Source organism: Falco rusticolus, chromosome W (assembly GCF_015220075.1).
Source record: "Falco rusticolus isolate bFalRus1 chromosome W, bFalRus1.pri, whole genome shotgun sequence".
Lineage (NCBI taxonomy): Eukaryota > Metazoa > Chordata > Aves > Falconiformes > Falconidae > Falco > Falco rusticolus.
This window is the reverse complement of record NC_051209.1, coordinates 4391501-4408345: the sequence shown is the minus strand read 5'-3', so window position 1 is coordinate 4408345 and position 16845 is coordinate 4391501. Positions and strand designations below refer to the sequence as shown.

Sequence of the window (16845 nt, the reverse complement as noted above, 5' to 3'; positions counted from 1 at the left end):
TTTTCCCACTGATATGAATAGAGCTCATATGCACTTGCTTAATCCTGTTGAGATTAATGAAAATGTTTAGAGAAACATCTAAAATTGTACTTGAATCTGTGAAGAGGGTCTAGTTTTAGCTACATGCTGAAAGAAAATTGAGTATGTATACTGATGTTATTGCTTAAGCATGATTAACTGTATATTGTTCTTCTGTTTGTATTTTTGACAAAAACCTTACTGACCTCTTTTTTTCTTCATTTACAAAATTTACTTTTTCTTTAAAACAATATTGTAACTTCTTTCTTGATTTCCTTACAGGTAAAGGAAAGAGATGGAAAAACTTGTACTTTATATTGGAGGGAAATGATGCCCAGCTTATTTATTTTGAAAGTGAAAAACGAGCCACAAAACCTAAAGGATTAATAGACCTTAGTGTGTGTTCAATCTATGGAGTACATGACAGTTTATTTGGCAGGTAGGGCACTGGCTTTTAATTCTTGTACATGCAGCAGGGCAGTTTACTAGTTTGAGGCATATACAAGATACAGACAATATGTCACTGATTAACAAGTTGGCCTGGCACAATAAACTTGCTTTTTGACACCTGAGCCCTGGTAACTGTCCACATCTGGGGTTTTTTAGCTTTTGCTGATTGTGAAAGTATTGTGACTCTTGGTTCATACTGCATTTTACTCTATAGTTGGTGTAGATTGCAAGAACATATGTAGATAGATTTAACTGATTAATGATAACTTGTTAAGCTATGGCAACTTGATTGCTAACAACTGTTCATAAACAACTTCTAGTAAGAACTTTTAGAACTTAGCGTTAAGATTTTCTCATGTAATATGATGTGATAATAATTTGGCTTTTTGTGTTGTCATTTTTCAATATGTGTATTCATTGTTCCACATTTCATATTATAGGCATTAAAAATATTATGAAGCAACTGTATTGAGGATTTTAATTCTATTAAACCAAGAATTTATAAGATCAAGATTTTTGTCCATTCCAAAAGATGTGCATTCTTTTGTTGATAGGTATTAGAAAGCTAAATTAGTTAAATAACTTATGCGTGCTTTTCTATTTAAGAATAAGATTAGACCAACATTAGAGCAGTAAGTTCATATAAGCAAACATTTTACAAATTATTTTTTCAAGATAATTAGATTCAGAGATAATTTTCACAGTTTCATTTACTGTACTAATTTTGATTATTCAAAATGTGTCAACTGCAAGTGATGTGTTTATCAGCAAAGAAGTTGAGAATCAAAATACTTTCTGATATCATTGGTAACTAAGATGAAAGAGGTCACATTATTTTTTTCATTAAGTATAAAAAAATGCACAGTCCTGTATGATATAGAAGCAAAAGATGCATTTACTCCTACAAATGTTATTTTTTCGTAACAGAAAAACTCATTAAAGAAGCTCTAGTTATTCCATGCACCTTATTAATATTTATTAAAAGTATTTAATCAACTTCAAGTCTTTTCACAGAGATACTGTGAAAATGTTTAAATTTCTTAAGCTGCAAAGATCTGGTGTTCTTGCACCATCTGATTTTTATACACTTCTCAATCATTTTGAAATATCTACACAACTATTGCAATGAGGAGCCATAGATATGAGAGTACCATTTAAAAAAAATACTTAAATGTTCCTCATGTAAGTTGGAAGTACATGTTCCTCATGTAAGTATGCAGGAAACTTTGGTGTAGACTAAACAAGGAACATGTTGGTTAATGGTGACTGTTAAGCAGCTTCTAACAAACACTGTAATTTGGGTTAAAATGTAGTTGGATAATAACTAATACTAAAAGTGTGGATAGAAGGAGATGCATGGTTGCATTTGCTTCAGAAAGCTGTTGGTGAAGAACTGTAGTTGAGACAATATTCCTCTTATGTTTTAATTAGGTGGTAGAAACTACCTTTCCCCTTTTCTCAGAAGTACAGTGAGGGCTGTAGCTTTGCATGTCTTTGGTGACAATGATTTAAGTAGGCCTTGACTTGGCTGCTTCTTGCCTTCCCTCCCCAATCCTCCTGTGGGCATGGCCACAAAATTCCATGCCAGTATTTCTCTAAGCAATGGATGTGGGGAAGGGAAGACTGAAACATCATTTGCAAGTGAAGTAAGATCCTTCATGTAACCCTGTGTTTGGGAGAGCTAAATACCCTTGAACGTAACGTGGAAGGCTATGAATTGAGTGTGCACTTCAGCTTGTAACAATACAAAATCTTTTTGATGCTTCTTGAAAAATGAGTGTAGATACATAAAAAGGCAAAGATGTTATAATTGCATTTACAGGTTTAGAAGTTTAGATCACACATATTCAGTGATTAGTATGTGATCCAATACACGTTTTACTGGTTGAGAGCTGTGGAACACATTCAAATAAGGAATTCCTTATGTGAATATAGTTTCCTGAACTCCTAAACCAACAAATCCATAATGCATGATTAATTGGTTGGGAACTAATGCTGAACCTGTGCATCATTTAAAATGTTTGTGGGGAATAGTCCTCATTAACAAGTCATTTACATTAACAGGTGTATTTTGCCTCAACTGTAAGTCAGTGTACATGCATATTCAATACAAAATGTTCCAAGTTTTTAAAATATTCTAAAACAAACTAGTTGAACTACAGTGCAATTTTCTGGAAATTACATAATTTATTCAAACCAAAATGTGCTTTTGAAGCACGTAGAAACTTTTCTTATTGAGATTTTTCCTATTTCCAAGTGTGATGATGCTACATTTTTGTTTTGTTTGTTTTTAAGGCCAAACTGTTTTCAGATAGTAGTTCAGCACTTCAGTGAAGAGCATTACATCTTTTACTTTGCAGGAGAAACTCCAGAACAAGCACAGGTGGGAGCTTTTTTTGGTAAATATAATTGTAAAAGTAATTTTTCGTTTTGTAGTGTTTAATGATATTATCCTTCTCTAATAGAAAGCAAGCGTACCACAGATGGTGGTTATGTCTACATTAGCAAATATTGCCATGTGATAGTAGCAGATCTGTAAGGAAAATAGTTGATGCTGAGAATCCATCACCTACATTAATTACCTGTGCTTCAGGGATTTTACTTTGGACAAATTCTAGTCTGGTCCCGTGGACTGAACTTCCATTAGTTTCCATTAGAAGTTTCTGGAGAATATCTTTTGGAGTTGTTCAGTCCAAAAAAAGTATTACTGTTTTATGTATTTGTGAGCAGACAGAATGGGGGTGTAGGTTATACTTTTCAGTGTTTTTCTGTTAATGCTGCTTTGGTTTTTGTTTAAAGCATATGGAGTAAAATATGACTGCAGTGTAAAAATAGAAGAGAGAATGATCAGAACGGTTTGACTTGTTGACTTATTTTCTCAGAAGCAACCAAGTCCTGCTTCATTTTATATACCATTTTTTATTTAATTCGATATTACTAACCTGGAAAATTGATAAAGGTTACGCTGTATATCCATCAGTAATGCTTGATATTTCTAAAAGAGAAACTTTCAGATTTGTAAATGTTTATTTATTTTTACTGAAAAAGATATGAATTTTTCTTTACTATTTGAATCTTCATACTTTGAAGTGCATACAAGTTGGTTCTTTTTAAGCTAAAGAAGGAACTTGGGATACTTCAATGTATTATTTTTTACTTTTTTTTAGACATGTCTGTTCTATTGCAAGAAGCTGAATCTGACTTTTTGTTACACTGTTTTGTGTGTTTCTCTCTTAGGACTGGATGAAGGCTCTGCAGATGTTTTGCAGTTTAAGAAAAAACAGTTCAGGGACATCAAATAAACGTCTACGTCAGGTGAAGCTATATAGATATAGGGGGGTGGGGGGATGGCAGAGGTTGTCTCCTTGTTGCAAAATGATGATACATCTCAGAATTTTCCTTTCAATAATAGTAAATTCTACATGTACTTTTTTTTTTTGGAGTTATGCAGTACCTTTGTTAAACCAACTGGAATGACTTCTACTTTATAATAATATCTATATACACAATAGGCAATTGTGGCAGATGCTTTGCTAGGTATTAATTTCTGACCAGATTTGAGTAAAAGTGTCAAGCATTCAGCATTTGTATTGTCTTAACTTACAGTTCACCAGATTTGACAGACTTATGTCACATGTAACCAAAATAGTAGTATAACTAATATTATTCATTTTTCAGTGACAAATACATGCTGAACTGCAATTATGGTGTAATTTCTTTTGGTCTCTTGAGATTACTGTTGTGGCCAGTATTTCTTTCAGAGGTAAAGGACAGATAGTCATAAAGGGCTACATCAGTGATGATTGGAGAATAACAGGAATCAATAATCCCTGATATCTTTGAATGCTACAAATGTTGGAAGTAGCTGTTTTATCAATCTATGGAAAAAGGAAAAAAAAAATTTTTTTTTTTAGGAAATGCAGAATTGTTCTGTAGTCAACAGTAAAGATGATTGAATACTTATGAAGAACCAAACTAAATTAGGTAAATTGATATATGAACTGGCAGAAGAAATTGGGAGCCACAAAAGCAAAGCACCTACAGAGTGATCATCTGAACTAATTCTGTACTTGCAAAAGCAAAGAAAATGTTAGGCTGCATGAAGGAATAGAATAGAATAGAAAATAGATGCTATTTAATATTTATGGTATTCTGATTTAGGATACAGTTAGTTTTGATCATCTTATATCAAAATGCATAAAGGAAATGAGAAAATTATTTTCATTATAGGCTGGAATGAGTAAAAGAATTTCCAAGTAAATAAGTGTGGGAAGTGTTAGATTGTTTAGAGGGATGAAAAGTATAAAAAGCATAAATGATCAAGGTAGATAAAGTGTATAAAGATCAAAAGTCATACTTCCAAGACTGTTTTAAGGAAACTATATCAGTTTCACGGTTTCTTGAACTGTCCTTTGAGACGTCTAGTACTGAATATTTGGATTTAAATGGAATTTTGACCTGATCAAGTATCATATTTCCTGTATTTGTCTACATTGACCTCAGTTGATATCAGTAGATATTTGATTAAGCTATGAATTACATGCAATTCAGTAGTAGACTGTTTAAAATGTATTTAATGTAAATGATTTCATAGTTCACTTCTCATTTTCTGGAAACTGAGTTTCCAAGTGCTATTATTTTGAGAATCTATAGTACAGACTAATATCTTCCTTTTAACAGAGAGAAAACAGTGTAGTGTGTTAAACAAGGGAATTTTATGTTATCTACTGTTGTTTAGAATAAAATAGAATAGTTCATTTGGAAGGGACTTACAACAATCATCTAGTCCAAATGCCTGACCATTTCAAGGGCTGACCAAAAGTTAAAGCATAGTATTAAGGGCATTGTCCAAAGGCCTCAAACACTGACAGGCACGGGGCATTGGCCACCTCTCCAGGAAGCCTGTTCCAGTGTTTGACCACCCTCTTGGTAAAGAAATGCTTCCTAATGTCAAGTCTAAACTCCCCAGTGCAGCTTTGAACCATTCCAATGCATCCTGTCACTGGATCCCAGGGAGAAGAGATCAGCACCTCCCTCTCCACTTCCCCTCAGGAAGCTGTAGAGAGCAATGAGGTCACCCCTCAGCCTTCTTTCCTCCAAATTAGGCAAGTCCAAATTCCTTACCTGCTCCTTGTAGTTCATGCCTTCCAGCCCTTTTACTAGCTTTGTTGCCAGCCTCTGGACGCATTCAAGTACCTTAACATTCTTTTTTAATTGTGGGTCCCTGAACTGCACGCAGTACTCAAGGTAAGGTCGCAGCAATGCTAAATACAGTGGAATAATCACCTCTTTTGACCAGCTGGTTATGCTGTGTTTGATACACCCTGGGATGTGGCTTGCCCTCTTGGCTCCAGGGCACACTGCTGACTCATATTGAGCCTAATCTGTTAGGAAAGCACCAAATATGGCATTGTGTTTGGAATTGTCCATGACTCTTACTCAAGATACAAGTCTTTGACTTCAGTAGAATTTTCTATGTGTAGAAAAATTAGTACTTGCAAGTCTTAATATCTTGTAGTGATGGTTTTAAAGTAAAAAATCAGATCAGTTAAAACTATGGTGCGTAAGGTTTATTTTCAAGTTACTTGAGTTGCTCTTAATTTGTTACTGATGTCTCTCAAAATCTTGTTCCATTATTCCTATTCCCTGCTCTTTCTATTAGGAAATTATATTTTGTATTTAATATATATACCTTAACATTAAACCTTCACATGGGGGGTATTCCATTCTTTCTTTTTTTAAAAAAAGAAATAAATTTTGTGTATTTTCTTTAGGTCAGCAGTCTTATTTTGCATGTAGAAGAAGCTCATACGCTCCCCGTAAAACATTTTACTAATCCGTATTGTAACATCTACCTGAACAGTGTTCAGGTAGCAAAAACACATATCAGGGAAGGGCAGAACCCTGTATGGTCAGAAGAATTTGTCTTTGAGTAAGTCTTAATCTTATTGAATTACTGAATTTCATTTGAAAGTTGCATTGCATTTGAGATTTTCTACACTGTACTGTTTTGCATATGCTTTGTAAAAAATACTGTATGCATGGTTATATAGCAGCCACCTTTCAGCCACAAATGCATGGGTAGAATTTTATGTATGCATCTAAGTATCTTTGTTAATATAATTGACTTTGGCTGATCATGAGAAATCAGGATTGAAATAACTTTAGAATAAGTTTAAATGTTGGCCAAGTACAGTATTAATTGAGGCTTTCTGTCTTTTCCCCTAGTGATCTTTCATCTGATATTAATAGATTTGAGATAAGTCTTAGTAACAAAACAAAGAAAAGTAAAGATCCAGATATACGTAAGTATTTTTCTGTAAAAGATGCATATATATTGTGACAATGAATACAGTTTTCATTGCTCTTGTCAAACATTGTCACAAGAGTATTAAGTATATTCTGTGATTACCATATAACTATATTGGTATGTTTTGGATGTCTGTTACTGACTCTACATAAATGTTTTTACAATAAGAACCTGCATGTTTTTTAGTAGTAAAATGCACAGTAATCTAATCCTATGTATCTGATGGCTTTTCTAGCTCTATTCCAGTATACCCATTATGTTATACTGTGACCATGTTTCTTTCTTTTTTTCCTCTCAGAGATTTGTAATGAAACCTTGACCAAAGTAGAAGAATTACTTCTAAGACTGAATGTTCTTGCAGAACCTAATTCAATTTCAAAACTCTTGCCCTTTCCTCTGACTAGAAAAGTTTCTGCATAGCAGAAGGAAAAAAGATGTATTTCATTTGACCTTGTTCTTGCACAGTTTTTCTATTAATTTGAGCTAGAAAATTCTTTATCTGGGCTAAAGCTTTGGTTAGTAAAAGAACCTTTGAAAGGATAATTTATGAATGGAATACTTCGGTAAGTTCTTTCAAAGTGTTTTTGTAGTTTCCTTCTCTCTGTCCAGATTAAGGAGATTGTGCTACCTTTAGATATATCCAACAGGTGGAACGTTATAGATTGTTCCCTTATCTAGGTCAAAAGGATTGGCAATGTTTCTTGATTATGGTTAGGTAGACTCTTAGGGCATAACCTAATAGTTCTTTCATTTTGGGGTAATGATTAGACCATATCAACTTGAATTAACAAACATTTCTGCCTACATCCCCATCCCTATTAAATATTTGAAGAATATAGGGGGAAAACTGAGCTAAAGGAGACCTTATCCAACTTGCCTGTGTGCTGTGTTGCCTAAACCCTTAACCTCTCCAAAAGCAACAAAATGAGTTGGTTACCTTTCTGAGCATTTCTCCTTTGTAGCCACAGTTCTTAAATGTGGATTGCTCTGAAGTGGGAGTAATATGAGGCTCATCTTCCCAGCTAACCCATTAAGTCAACTTCCCTGCTTGTTTTTCCTGTCGTATAAAGCAGATTGAGGGCCCAAAAATCTGATATTGGTTTCACTGCTTTTTCTTCCATCATAATACACAAAACTAAATACCAAAATGATACAAGTGTGAAGGCTATTTTTTTCAGTATTTGTGGTGGGTTGACCTTGACTGGCTGCCAGGTACTCACCAAGACCTTCTCTCACTCTCCCCCTCCTCAGTGGGACAGGAGGAGAAAATAAGATGAAAAACTTATGGGTCAGGATAGAGGCAGTTTAATAAAGACATGCAAAGGCTGCATGTGGAAGCAAAGGAAAACAAAAAGATTTATTCTCTACTTCCCATCAGCAAGCAATGTCTAGCCACTTCCTGGGAAGTAGGGCCTCGGTATGCATAGAGGTTGCTTTGGAAGACAAATGCATTGATAATGAATGCCCCTCTCCTTCCCCCCTCATCATACTGCTGAGCATGATGTCATATCGTATGGAATATCTCTGATCAGTCAGCTGTCCTGCCTATGTCCTCTCCCAATCTCTTGCTCACTCCCAGCCTGCTGGCCTTTAGGCAGGGAAGTTGGGGAGACAGCCTTGGTGCTGTGCAAGTACTGCTCAGCAGTAGCCAAAACACTGGTGTGTTATCAACCTATTCTAGCTACAAATACAAAGCACAGCACTCTGGGGGCTGCTATAAGAAAAATTAATTTAATCCCAGCCAGACCCAATACAAATATTTAAAAATATTTATTTAGTTTTCAAATCTTTCACTTTGAAATTTGCCTATTATTCATTCCATGATGCACAATTGTTTAAGGCTTTTAAGTTTTGTATGCTTTTGTGAATTGATTCAGAGTGGTCACTCATATTCATGCAACACATCCCATCAAAGTCTTCACACCCATGTCCCTGTGCTAACAATAAAAAATGAATAGCAGCTCAGTTCTGTAGCGACGCATGATGAACAGAATCGACATCTGCTAATAAGCTAAAAAAAGCAGTATTTGTAGTATCATTTTCCAAGCAAGGTAGCAGCCTAATTTACTAAGCAAGTTAAGAGCATGTACTATTCTTACAGGAGAGATTACAGAAGCAAAAATGTGTTGCGCTGCATTCCGGAACTCAACCTGAGAGTTACAGTCTGTTGTGAGTTCTGCGTTACAAACATTTGACACGTGGTGGGGTTGCGATTGCGAAAGGGCTGCAATGCCTGCTTGCAATCTTCATTGGCATTAGCACAGCTAGTTGTTTTAAAAGCAACCCTCGAGCTTCCTCATGCTTGACTTGTTGTTGCAAAATATTCTGAAGCCGATCAATAAAGGTAGTATGACTCTTTAGGACCCTGCAAGACTGTGGCAAACGACTCACTAGAGGCTCACCCAGACTCCCATATCCAGGCTGCCTTAATAGCCATCTCCTTCATTTGCAAATAGACGTCCCTGGGATACCCTTCCTGAATCACAGAATCGGCACAATTATTTTCTCCAGCCAACTGCTCATAGTTAACAGCAATTCCCCGATTAAGGTTTTCAATCAAGGCCACTACACATAGCTCACAAAAATCAGGTAACCACATCATATACTGTATCAGAGTTAGTAACATACAAAGCAATGACTTCCAATCGTGCAGTGTGAGTGTATAAGGCTCTGCCATCGCTTCAAGAAGGGACATAGCAAATGTACTATGAATCCTCCCTTCCTGCACTGCTTTTCTTAACTCTTTAACAGCCTCATATTGCACAGGCTGCCACTCTGGAGGTCAATTTGGCCGATACAATACTGGACATGCCATAGTGACTCCCAAATCCCCTCGTTTAAGCGCTTCCCACTTGCATCCCCGCTACTGATCCCCCAGACCTCCTTTCACCCTCGCCGAAAACACAGTCAAGTCATAGGGGGAGGAAAAAGGTCTGGTTCCTTTTCCAGATCTATAGGACCTGGATCAAAAGGTTTATCAGTGTCAATGGAATCATTGTCAAAGTTGTCCTGTTCCTGCACTTGGTCTTGTGCTGTGAGGGTCGTTGCAATCAGTGACAGGAGCTTTGGGGGCAGAGGAGATGTGGATGGAGTCGCCATCTTTGATGGTGTGTTGAGAAGAGTCACGCTGTCGGTGGAATTGACAACCTCCCCTGGTTTAGCACTGTTAGTAGAATTGGTCGACACTTGGCGAAGAGTAGTCAGAATTTGCCACCAAGGTGCTAAATGTATTCCCACTAGGCTGTCCCCTTCTGTGGCAGCATCATACATCTGCCAACCGCTTGCCAGGCAGGAATTTGCAAAGTGCCATCAGGTGGAAAGTCCGGCACTTTGTCATGGATCCATTCTAACAGAGTCACTAGCTGTGGACCCGTCACAGCTCATTGCTGAGCTGCAAGCAGCTGTCACAATATTTCCAGGCCGCGCTGTTGATCGCGGGATAACTTCCCTCCCATCATTCTCGACTGCTCACCATCACTGTGATGGGTGCACAAAATTTCAGTGGATCCTGGTTCAGTCGGGCTACACCACTGGTTTGGGCTCCGTGAGCCTCCTACTCAAACCCCACTGTGGGGCACCATTTGTGGCGTATGAAGGCACGGACTCCAGTTGTGATGCAACCAGAGACATTTTATTGCACAGAGAAGCTCATATTTATATCTCTGAGCCCGGATACAAATTCCAGCTGTATGTACCACCAGGCTCAGGGCAGAAACCATTCATGCAGTTACATAGCTATATATCACTACAAGCATGCAGACACCTTTTTGCTACTAGATAACCATGTTCATCTTTCTTACTTTCCTTCACAATGCCTAGCTGTTCTCTCATCTCCTGCCAGGTCAGATATTCTCCGTCCTCCTCTCATATATCTCTCTTCAGACATTCCCTATCCTCCTCTCTCTTATCTGCCATCAGTAATGGTCAGACATTCTCTATCCTCCTCTCCCACATGTTATCAACGCTGTTCTCGCACCAATTCCAAAACACAGCACTGTACTAGCTACTAAGAAGAAAATTAACTCTATCCCAGCCAAAACCAGGGCATATCTAATCTAATTCTACCCTCTTTCAGTTTAAAACTATTACCCTTTTTCCTATCACTACATGCCCTTGTAAAAAATCCCTCCCATCTTTCCTGTAGGTCCCCTTTAGGTACTGGAAGACTGCTATAAGATCTCCCCAGAGCCTTCTCCAGGCTCAACAACCCCAGCTCTCTCAGCCTGTCCTCATAGGGGAGGTGCTTCTTCCCCTGATCATCTTTGTGGCCCTCCTCTGGACCTGCTTGAGCAGGTCCATGTATTTCTTATGCTGCTGAACACAGTACTCCAGGTGGGGTCTCACCACAGTGGAATAGAGGGGGAGCATTTCCTCCCTCTGCCTGTTGGCCACACTTCTTTTGATGCAGCCCAGGATATGATTGGCTTTGTGGGCTGCAAAGTGCACATTGCCTCTGTTTCTCCTTTCAGGCAATTTGCGTTTGCAGTACTGCCACAACTCGTTTTTGAAGTTGGTATTTGAGAATATGCAGCTGGAGGAAAAAAATGTCACTGTGCTACACATTTATCACTTCTGTGGCACTGGGAAATAAGCCTACTATGGCAGGTTATAGACTTGGCTCCATCCCTCCCATACTCTCCAGGAAATATGGGCTGAGCACATTAAGTGCAAAGTATGTAGTAAACACTCACATAGACATGAGTGAACTTTGGACAAGGGGGAGAAACTATGGAGCTTATCAGGCACTTGTTAATGGTTGTAACAACATATTGTCTACCAGCACTAGGTACCAAAAATAAGATGTTGACGGCCTCTTTGAAGAACAAAGATGGCCTCTTTGAAGAACAAAGTGTAAGAGGTTTTAGTCAATAGCTCTTCACTTCCTTGTAAATGGTTTGTGCAAACATTTCAGTGAGCTGTGGGTGGGAAAGCCAGGATTTAGAATGTCTGTGTATTTCCAGGTTATAATTATTAATCATCAAAATATAAACTTGTTCCTATATATTAATCCCTAAGCTTTATTTGCAAATAAACCATTATGAAAGCTCAGTCTTTTTTCTTTTTTTTGTGTGCTAATGTTCATCATGTAAAATACTCTTAGATCAAGGTTGTTGTATATAGTTCTTAACTGTGCTTGCAGAGAAGGGATCAACTATTGATTTTTTTCTGTATATTTGTTATTCTATCATAATGTGCTAGACTGCAAAGTGTAAACATCCTTAAATTCTCAACTAATGGCAGTCTTTTATTGAACATAGCCTAATATGTTCAATATAAGTTGCTAAGTAGCAGAAAGTGTTCCTTTAAAGTCTTTGAATATAAATTATGATAAAAAGTATTCTGTAGTCCGTATTTTGATATTTCTGTTTTGATCTTTTAAGATTAAAGCAAGATTATAGTATTTATATGATCACTAGGAAGTACTACTATATAACCATGGGAAAAATTAAATCATCAGATTATTCTAAATCCTGTATCGCGCTGTTCCTGTCAATGAGATATATGCCTTATATGTGCAAGCAAAACAAAAAGGATGTTGGTCAGTTGAGGACACAAGAGCTTTACTCAGAAGAAATATTTTGGGAAAGTCAATTGATTATCTGCTCTAAAGGCAGTTCAATCCATGCTTGTGATAAGTAGCAGATAATGATGAATTGGTTTACCCACTACTTGACTGACTTGAATGTGTTACCTTATCAGTTCATCAACTCCAAAGAATATGAATTATGAAGTGTGTATTAGAAATGTGATGTTATTCTGTTCCATTATCTGAATATGCAAATTATGTCCCAATATATTGCTGAATTGGGGCAGTGACAAGTCTACAAGAACTCATTTAGGCTTTGTAGAAAAGTGAAAAACAAGTGTGTGATGGTGGTTTTGATTATGTTTTGGTTTTGAGGGTTGTTTTGTTTTGTTTAAATGTGAGGGACTTGATTAAAAGTAGATTTCATCAAGAGTTGCAGAAAAAGAGTGTTTGCTTGGAAGTTCCAGACAGTCTGACAGGCTAAATGTGAAACTGAAACTGTATCTCCTCTTGGAACTTTGTGGGTATATCATAGGTAGAACATTGTCTCTGCAAGCATCTGGGCCCTTTCTGTGTGAAGTAACTCAGTTCAGGAGGGCATGTGCTTATTTTGGAATGGTCAGTGATCTGACTTCTGCAGCTTATTAGTCAGCTGTCAGACCAGACTTTCAATTATGATTGAATAGGCTGGTGCAGGTCATTGCTTAGTAGTTTTAAGGTACCAACACCATAAAAAAATGAATTAATGATTTTGTCATTCTTGGTTGACTTTTGTCATTTGTGCAGTAAGCTGTCTGGGAATGCTTTTTTATATGGTTTGCATAAATTGTTACAGCCTTAACCTGGGAGTTCCTAAGTATTAAAGAAATACATCTGGCAACGTTTGGGAAAGATGTAGTAATGCTAATAATAAAAACTAAAAATAGTAACAAAGTAGTTTAAGAGCAGACCTGATGGAGGTATGAGCCCAAGGCTTCAAAAGAGGACAATGAATTCTAATCACTTTACCTGTTTTAATTTTTTAACTGCTGCCTAGGTTTGCTAGGTAGCTGGGGACGGGGGCTTTTTGGGTGTTAAAAATAAAACTTTGTTAATATCTGTGTGTATACGTTATTTACAGCATGCTTTATATTTCAGCTTCAGTTTTTAGGAGTCCGTTAAACCCTCTAAGAGATAATCTGTCAATATATTTGATGGCACAGATTTTGGTCATTTTTATTAATACTCTTTTGCTGAAACAAGATGACATGTGCTGAAAACAAACTTTTTTTACTCAATACTAGCACTGTTTTGCTGGAGATAACCTACTTAACAATGCTTTTTTCCTAAAGTGTTTATGCGTTGCCAATTAAGCCGATTACAGAAAGGACATGCAACAGATGAGTGGTTTCAGCTCAGTTCCCATATACCACTGAAGGGTATTGAGCCAGGATCTTTGCGTGTTCGAGCACGATATTCTATGGAGAAGATCATGCCAGAAGAGGAGTACAGTGAGTTTAAAGAGGTATTAAGTTTGTTTCCTTGGTTTTTCTGTCAAAATTCACTTTCTCTGTTGCTTTAGAGATATTTCAATAACACTAATAGACATTGCTAAGTACTATTTGTAGTGACTGTTATGTTAGGACAAGTTTCTGAACATTATTCTGGTTTTCTTTCAGCTCATTCTCCAGAAAGAGATGCATGTAGTCTGTGCCTTATCACATGTTTGTGGACAGGATAGAACACTCTTGGCTGGCAATTTATTGAAGATTTTTCTTCATGAAAAGCTTGAGTCATTATTGTTACGAACACTAAATGACAGGGAAATAAGCATGGAAGGTACTGTACTAATTGCACTAACATTTACTGAAACTCTGGGGAGGGAAGGGCTCCCATGTCTTCATTTCTGTCTCCTCCCTTAATTACATAATATATCAAAGTGTGAACACAGCATATTTTTTCCTCTGCTCTTTGTTGTCTCCTTATCCCAATTTTCCACTTTATTTTTTTCAGATGAAGCTACCACTTTGTTTCGTGCCACCACTTTAGCAAGTACACTTATGGAGCAATATATGAAAGCCACAGCAACACGTTTTGTTCACCATGCACTGAAAGGCAGTATATTAAAGATAATGGAGAGCAAGCAGTCCTGTGAGGTGATACCTTGAACTATGTATTTTTGAAATTGTGATTTGTTGAAATGATGATCTACTGGTTGTTTGCTTTGGAAGCATTTATTAATCCTTCAGAAATAATTTCAGTACTGGAACCGAACTGATTATGAGTTTTTTCTAAATGCTAATTTGAACAATGTTCATAGCATCACTTTTAAATAAGCTTTTTAATGCAAATTTCTTTAAATTATGTATTTATTCTTTAACAGTTGCAGGTTCTTTTGTAGCAGTTACTGAATGGCCTACCCTAAATAACTTGTGTTAAGCTTCACATATACTAGAAGTTCGTCTGAACTTAGTTTCATTTTAAAGTCCCTTACATTAACTGCTTGTGTTAGATCCTATCTTTATTTCTAAAATGACCCTTCTAACTTCTGTTTCACTTGAACTTGAATATGAAAAGGGGGTGGGGTCAGTGTCCTCAGAAGACTGGATTAAAAGATATAAAAATATATGTAGTTAAAAAAAGATGGGTAGTTATGGGTAGTGTTAAATGTCTGTGTTGTTAAAAGCATAGAGCACTAGAATTTTAAAAAATTGCTTTTTCACATTAGTTTCCTGGCTAACCCTTGAAGCAGATTTATTTGTAAATTCTGTGCAAGTCTGAGATTTGTACAGCAGTAGAATATTTAATTTATTTTGAAATAGTATTCTGTGTGTAATATCAAATTATATATGTAGTTCTATTCAAGAGAAGAAACTTAGTCTTTTTCCCTTTTGGTTTTAGTTAAATCCCTCAAAATTAGAAAAAAATGAAGATGTAAACACTAATTTGGCACATCTGCTCAGTATACTTTCAGAATTGGTGGAGAAAATATTCATGGCTGCAGAGATACTGCCTCCGTAAGTTTGCACTCTTCTATTCAAATTTGTACGTGAAAATTCCCATTTCTGATTTACATTTCACTGTAAAGTGGCGTTCTTATTGGTTTGTCTTATACTAATGAGTCCTAAGATTAATTTCTTTAGGGCTGTTATATGTACAGAGGAAAAACAAAATAACACTTGGATGAATTGTGCTTTTTTGCACATGTAGTGGGTTGACCTTGGCTGGATGTCAGGTGCCCACCAAGCTGCTCTATCATTCCCCCTCCTAGCTGGACGGGAGAGAGAAAATACAGCAAAAAGCTTGTGGGTCAAGATAAAGACAGGGAGAGATCACTCACCAACTACTATCATGGGCAAAACAGACTCGACTTGGGGAATTAGTTTAATTTATTGCCAGGCAAAATCAGACAAGGATAATGAGAAATAAAATCAAATCTTAAAACACCTTCCCCTACCCTCCCTTTCTTCCCAGGCTCAACTTCACTCCTGATTTCCTCTGCCTCCTCCCCCCACCCCAAGCAGCACAGGGTGGATGGGGAATGGGGGTTGCGGTCAGTTCATCACATATTCTCTCTGCTGCTCCTTCTTCCTCACTCTCTTCCCCTGCTCCAGGGTGGGGTCCCTCCCACAGGAGACAGTCTTCCACAAACTTCTCCAACGTGGGCCCTTCCCATGGGCTGCAGTTCTTCATGAACTGCTCCAGCATGGGTCCTTTCAATGGGGTACAATCCTTCAGGAACAGATTGCTCCAGCATTTGTGTCCCCCCCCGAGTTCACAAGTCCTGCCAGCAAACCTGCTCCAGCATGGGCTCCTCTCTCCATGGGGTCACAGGTCCCACCAGGAGCCTTCTCCAGCATGTGCTTCCCATGGGGTCACAGCCTCCTTTGGGTGCATCCCCCTGCTCTGGCATGGGATCCTCCATGGGCTACAGGTGAATATCTGCTCCACCGTGGACCTCCATGGGCTGCGGGGTGACAGCCTACCTCACCATGGTCTTTACCACAGGCTGCAGGGGAATCTCTGCAGCACCTCCTCCCCCTCTTTCTTCACTGACCTTGATGTCTGTAGAGTTCTCTCACATATTCTCGCTTCTCTCTTCTGGGTGTTGTTTTGCAGCAGGTGTTTTTTCCCCTTCTTAAAAATGTTATCACAGAGGCACTACCACCGTTACTGATTGGCTCAGCTTTGGCTAGTGGTGGGTCTGTCTCAGAGCCAGCTGGCATTGGCTCTGTTGGACATAAGGGAAGCTTCTAGTAGCTTCTTACAGAAGCACCCCCCCAAACCTTGCCACTTAAACCCAATAGAGCGCAAAAGCTTTTGGCTAGCACATGTACTTTTCCTTAAGGGAGAAACTACTAGATCCAAGGGGTCAGGGAAAGAAGAAAAAAATTAAAATATCAATATATTATCTTCACAAAGAAGTAGAGGACAGTACTAGTTAGCAGAGAATTGTATATATATAAGTTGGTTACCAATTCTTTCTAGTCCTCCTACTCTGAAAAAGAGATGGATTTATTAACAGCATTAAAAATAGAAATGGGTGGTAGTAGAATGACAC

General features: G+C 37.6%; 1 protein-coding gene across 4 annotated transcripts in view; it reads left to right on the top strand.

The window, feature by feature from the left end:
• Positions 1-16845, top strand: part of LOC119140867 (ras GTPase-activating protein 1-like) — an 87056-nt gene that overhangs the window by 50591 nt on the left and 19620 nt on the right. For 3 of the 4 annotated variants that reach the window (XR_005101758.1, XM_037372517.1, XM_037372518.1), the window contains exons 11-19: positions 301-457; positions 2764-2851; positions 3706-3783; positions 6243-6400; positions 6697-6773; positions 13637-13809; positions 13964-14123; positions 14298-14440; positions 15186-15301. Coding sequence is in view for 2 of the 4 variants with exons in the window: in XM_037372517.1 (XP_037228414.1) it covers positions 301-457; positions 2764-2851; positions 3706-3783; positions 6243-6400; positions 6697-6773; positions 13637-13809; positions 13964-14123; positions 14298-14440; positions 15186-15301 (1150 nt within the window). In the remaining 2 variants the exon portion in view is untranslated. The remainder of the gene's footprint in view (positions 1-300; positions 458-2763; positions 2852-3705; positions 3784-6242; positions 6401-6696; positions 6774-13636; positions 13810-13963; positions 14124-14297; positions 14441-15185; positions 15302-16845) is intronic. The other variant, XR_005101759.1, reaches the window with a different exon arrangement.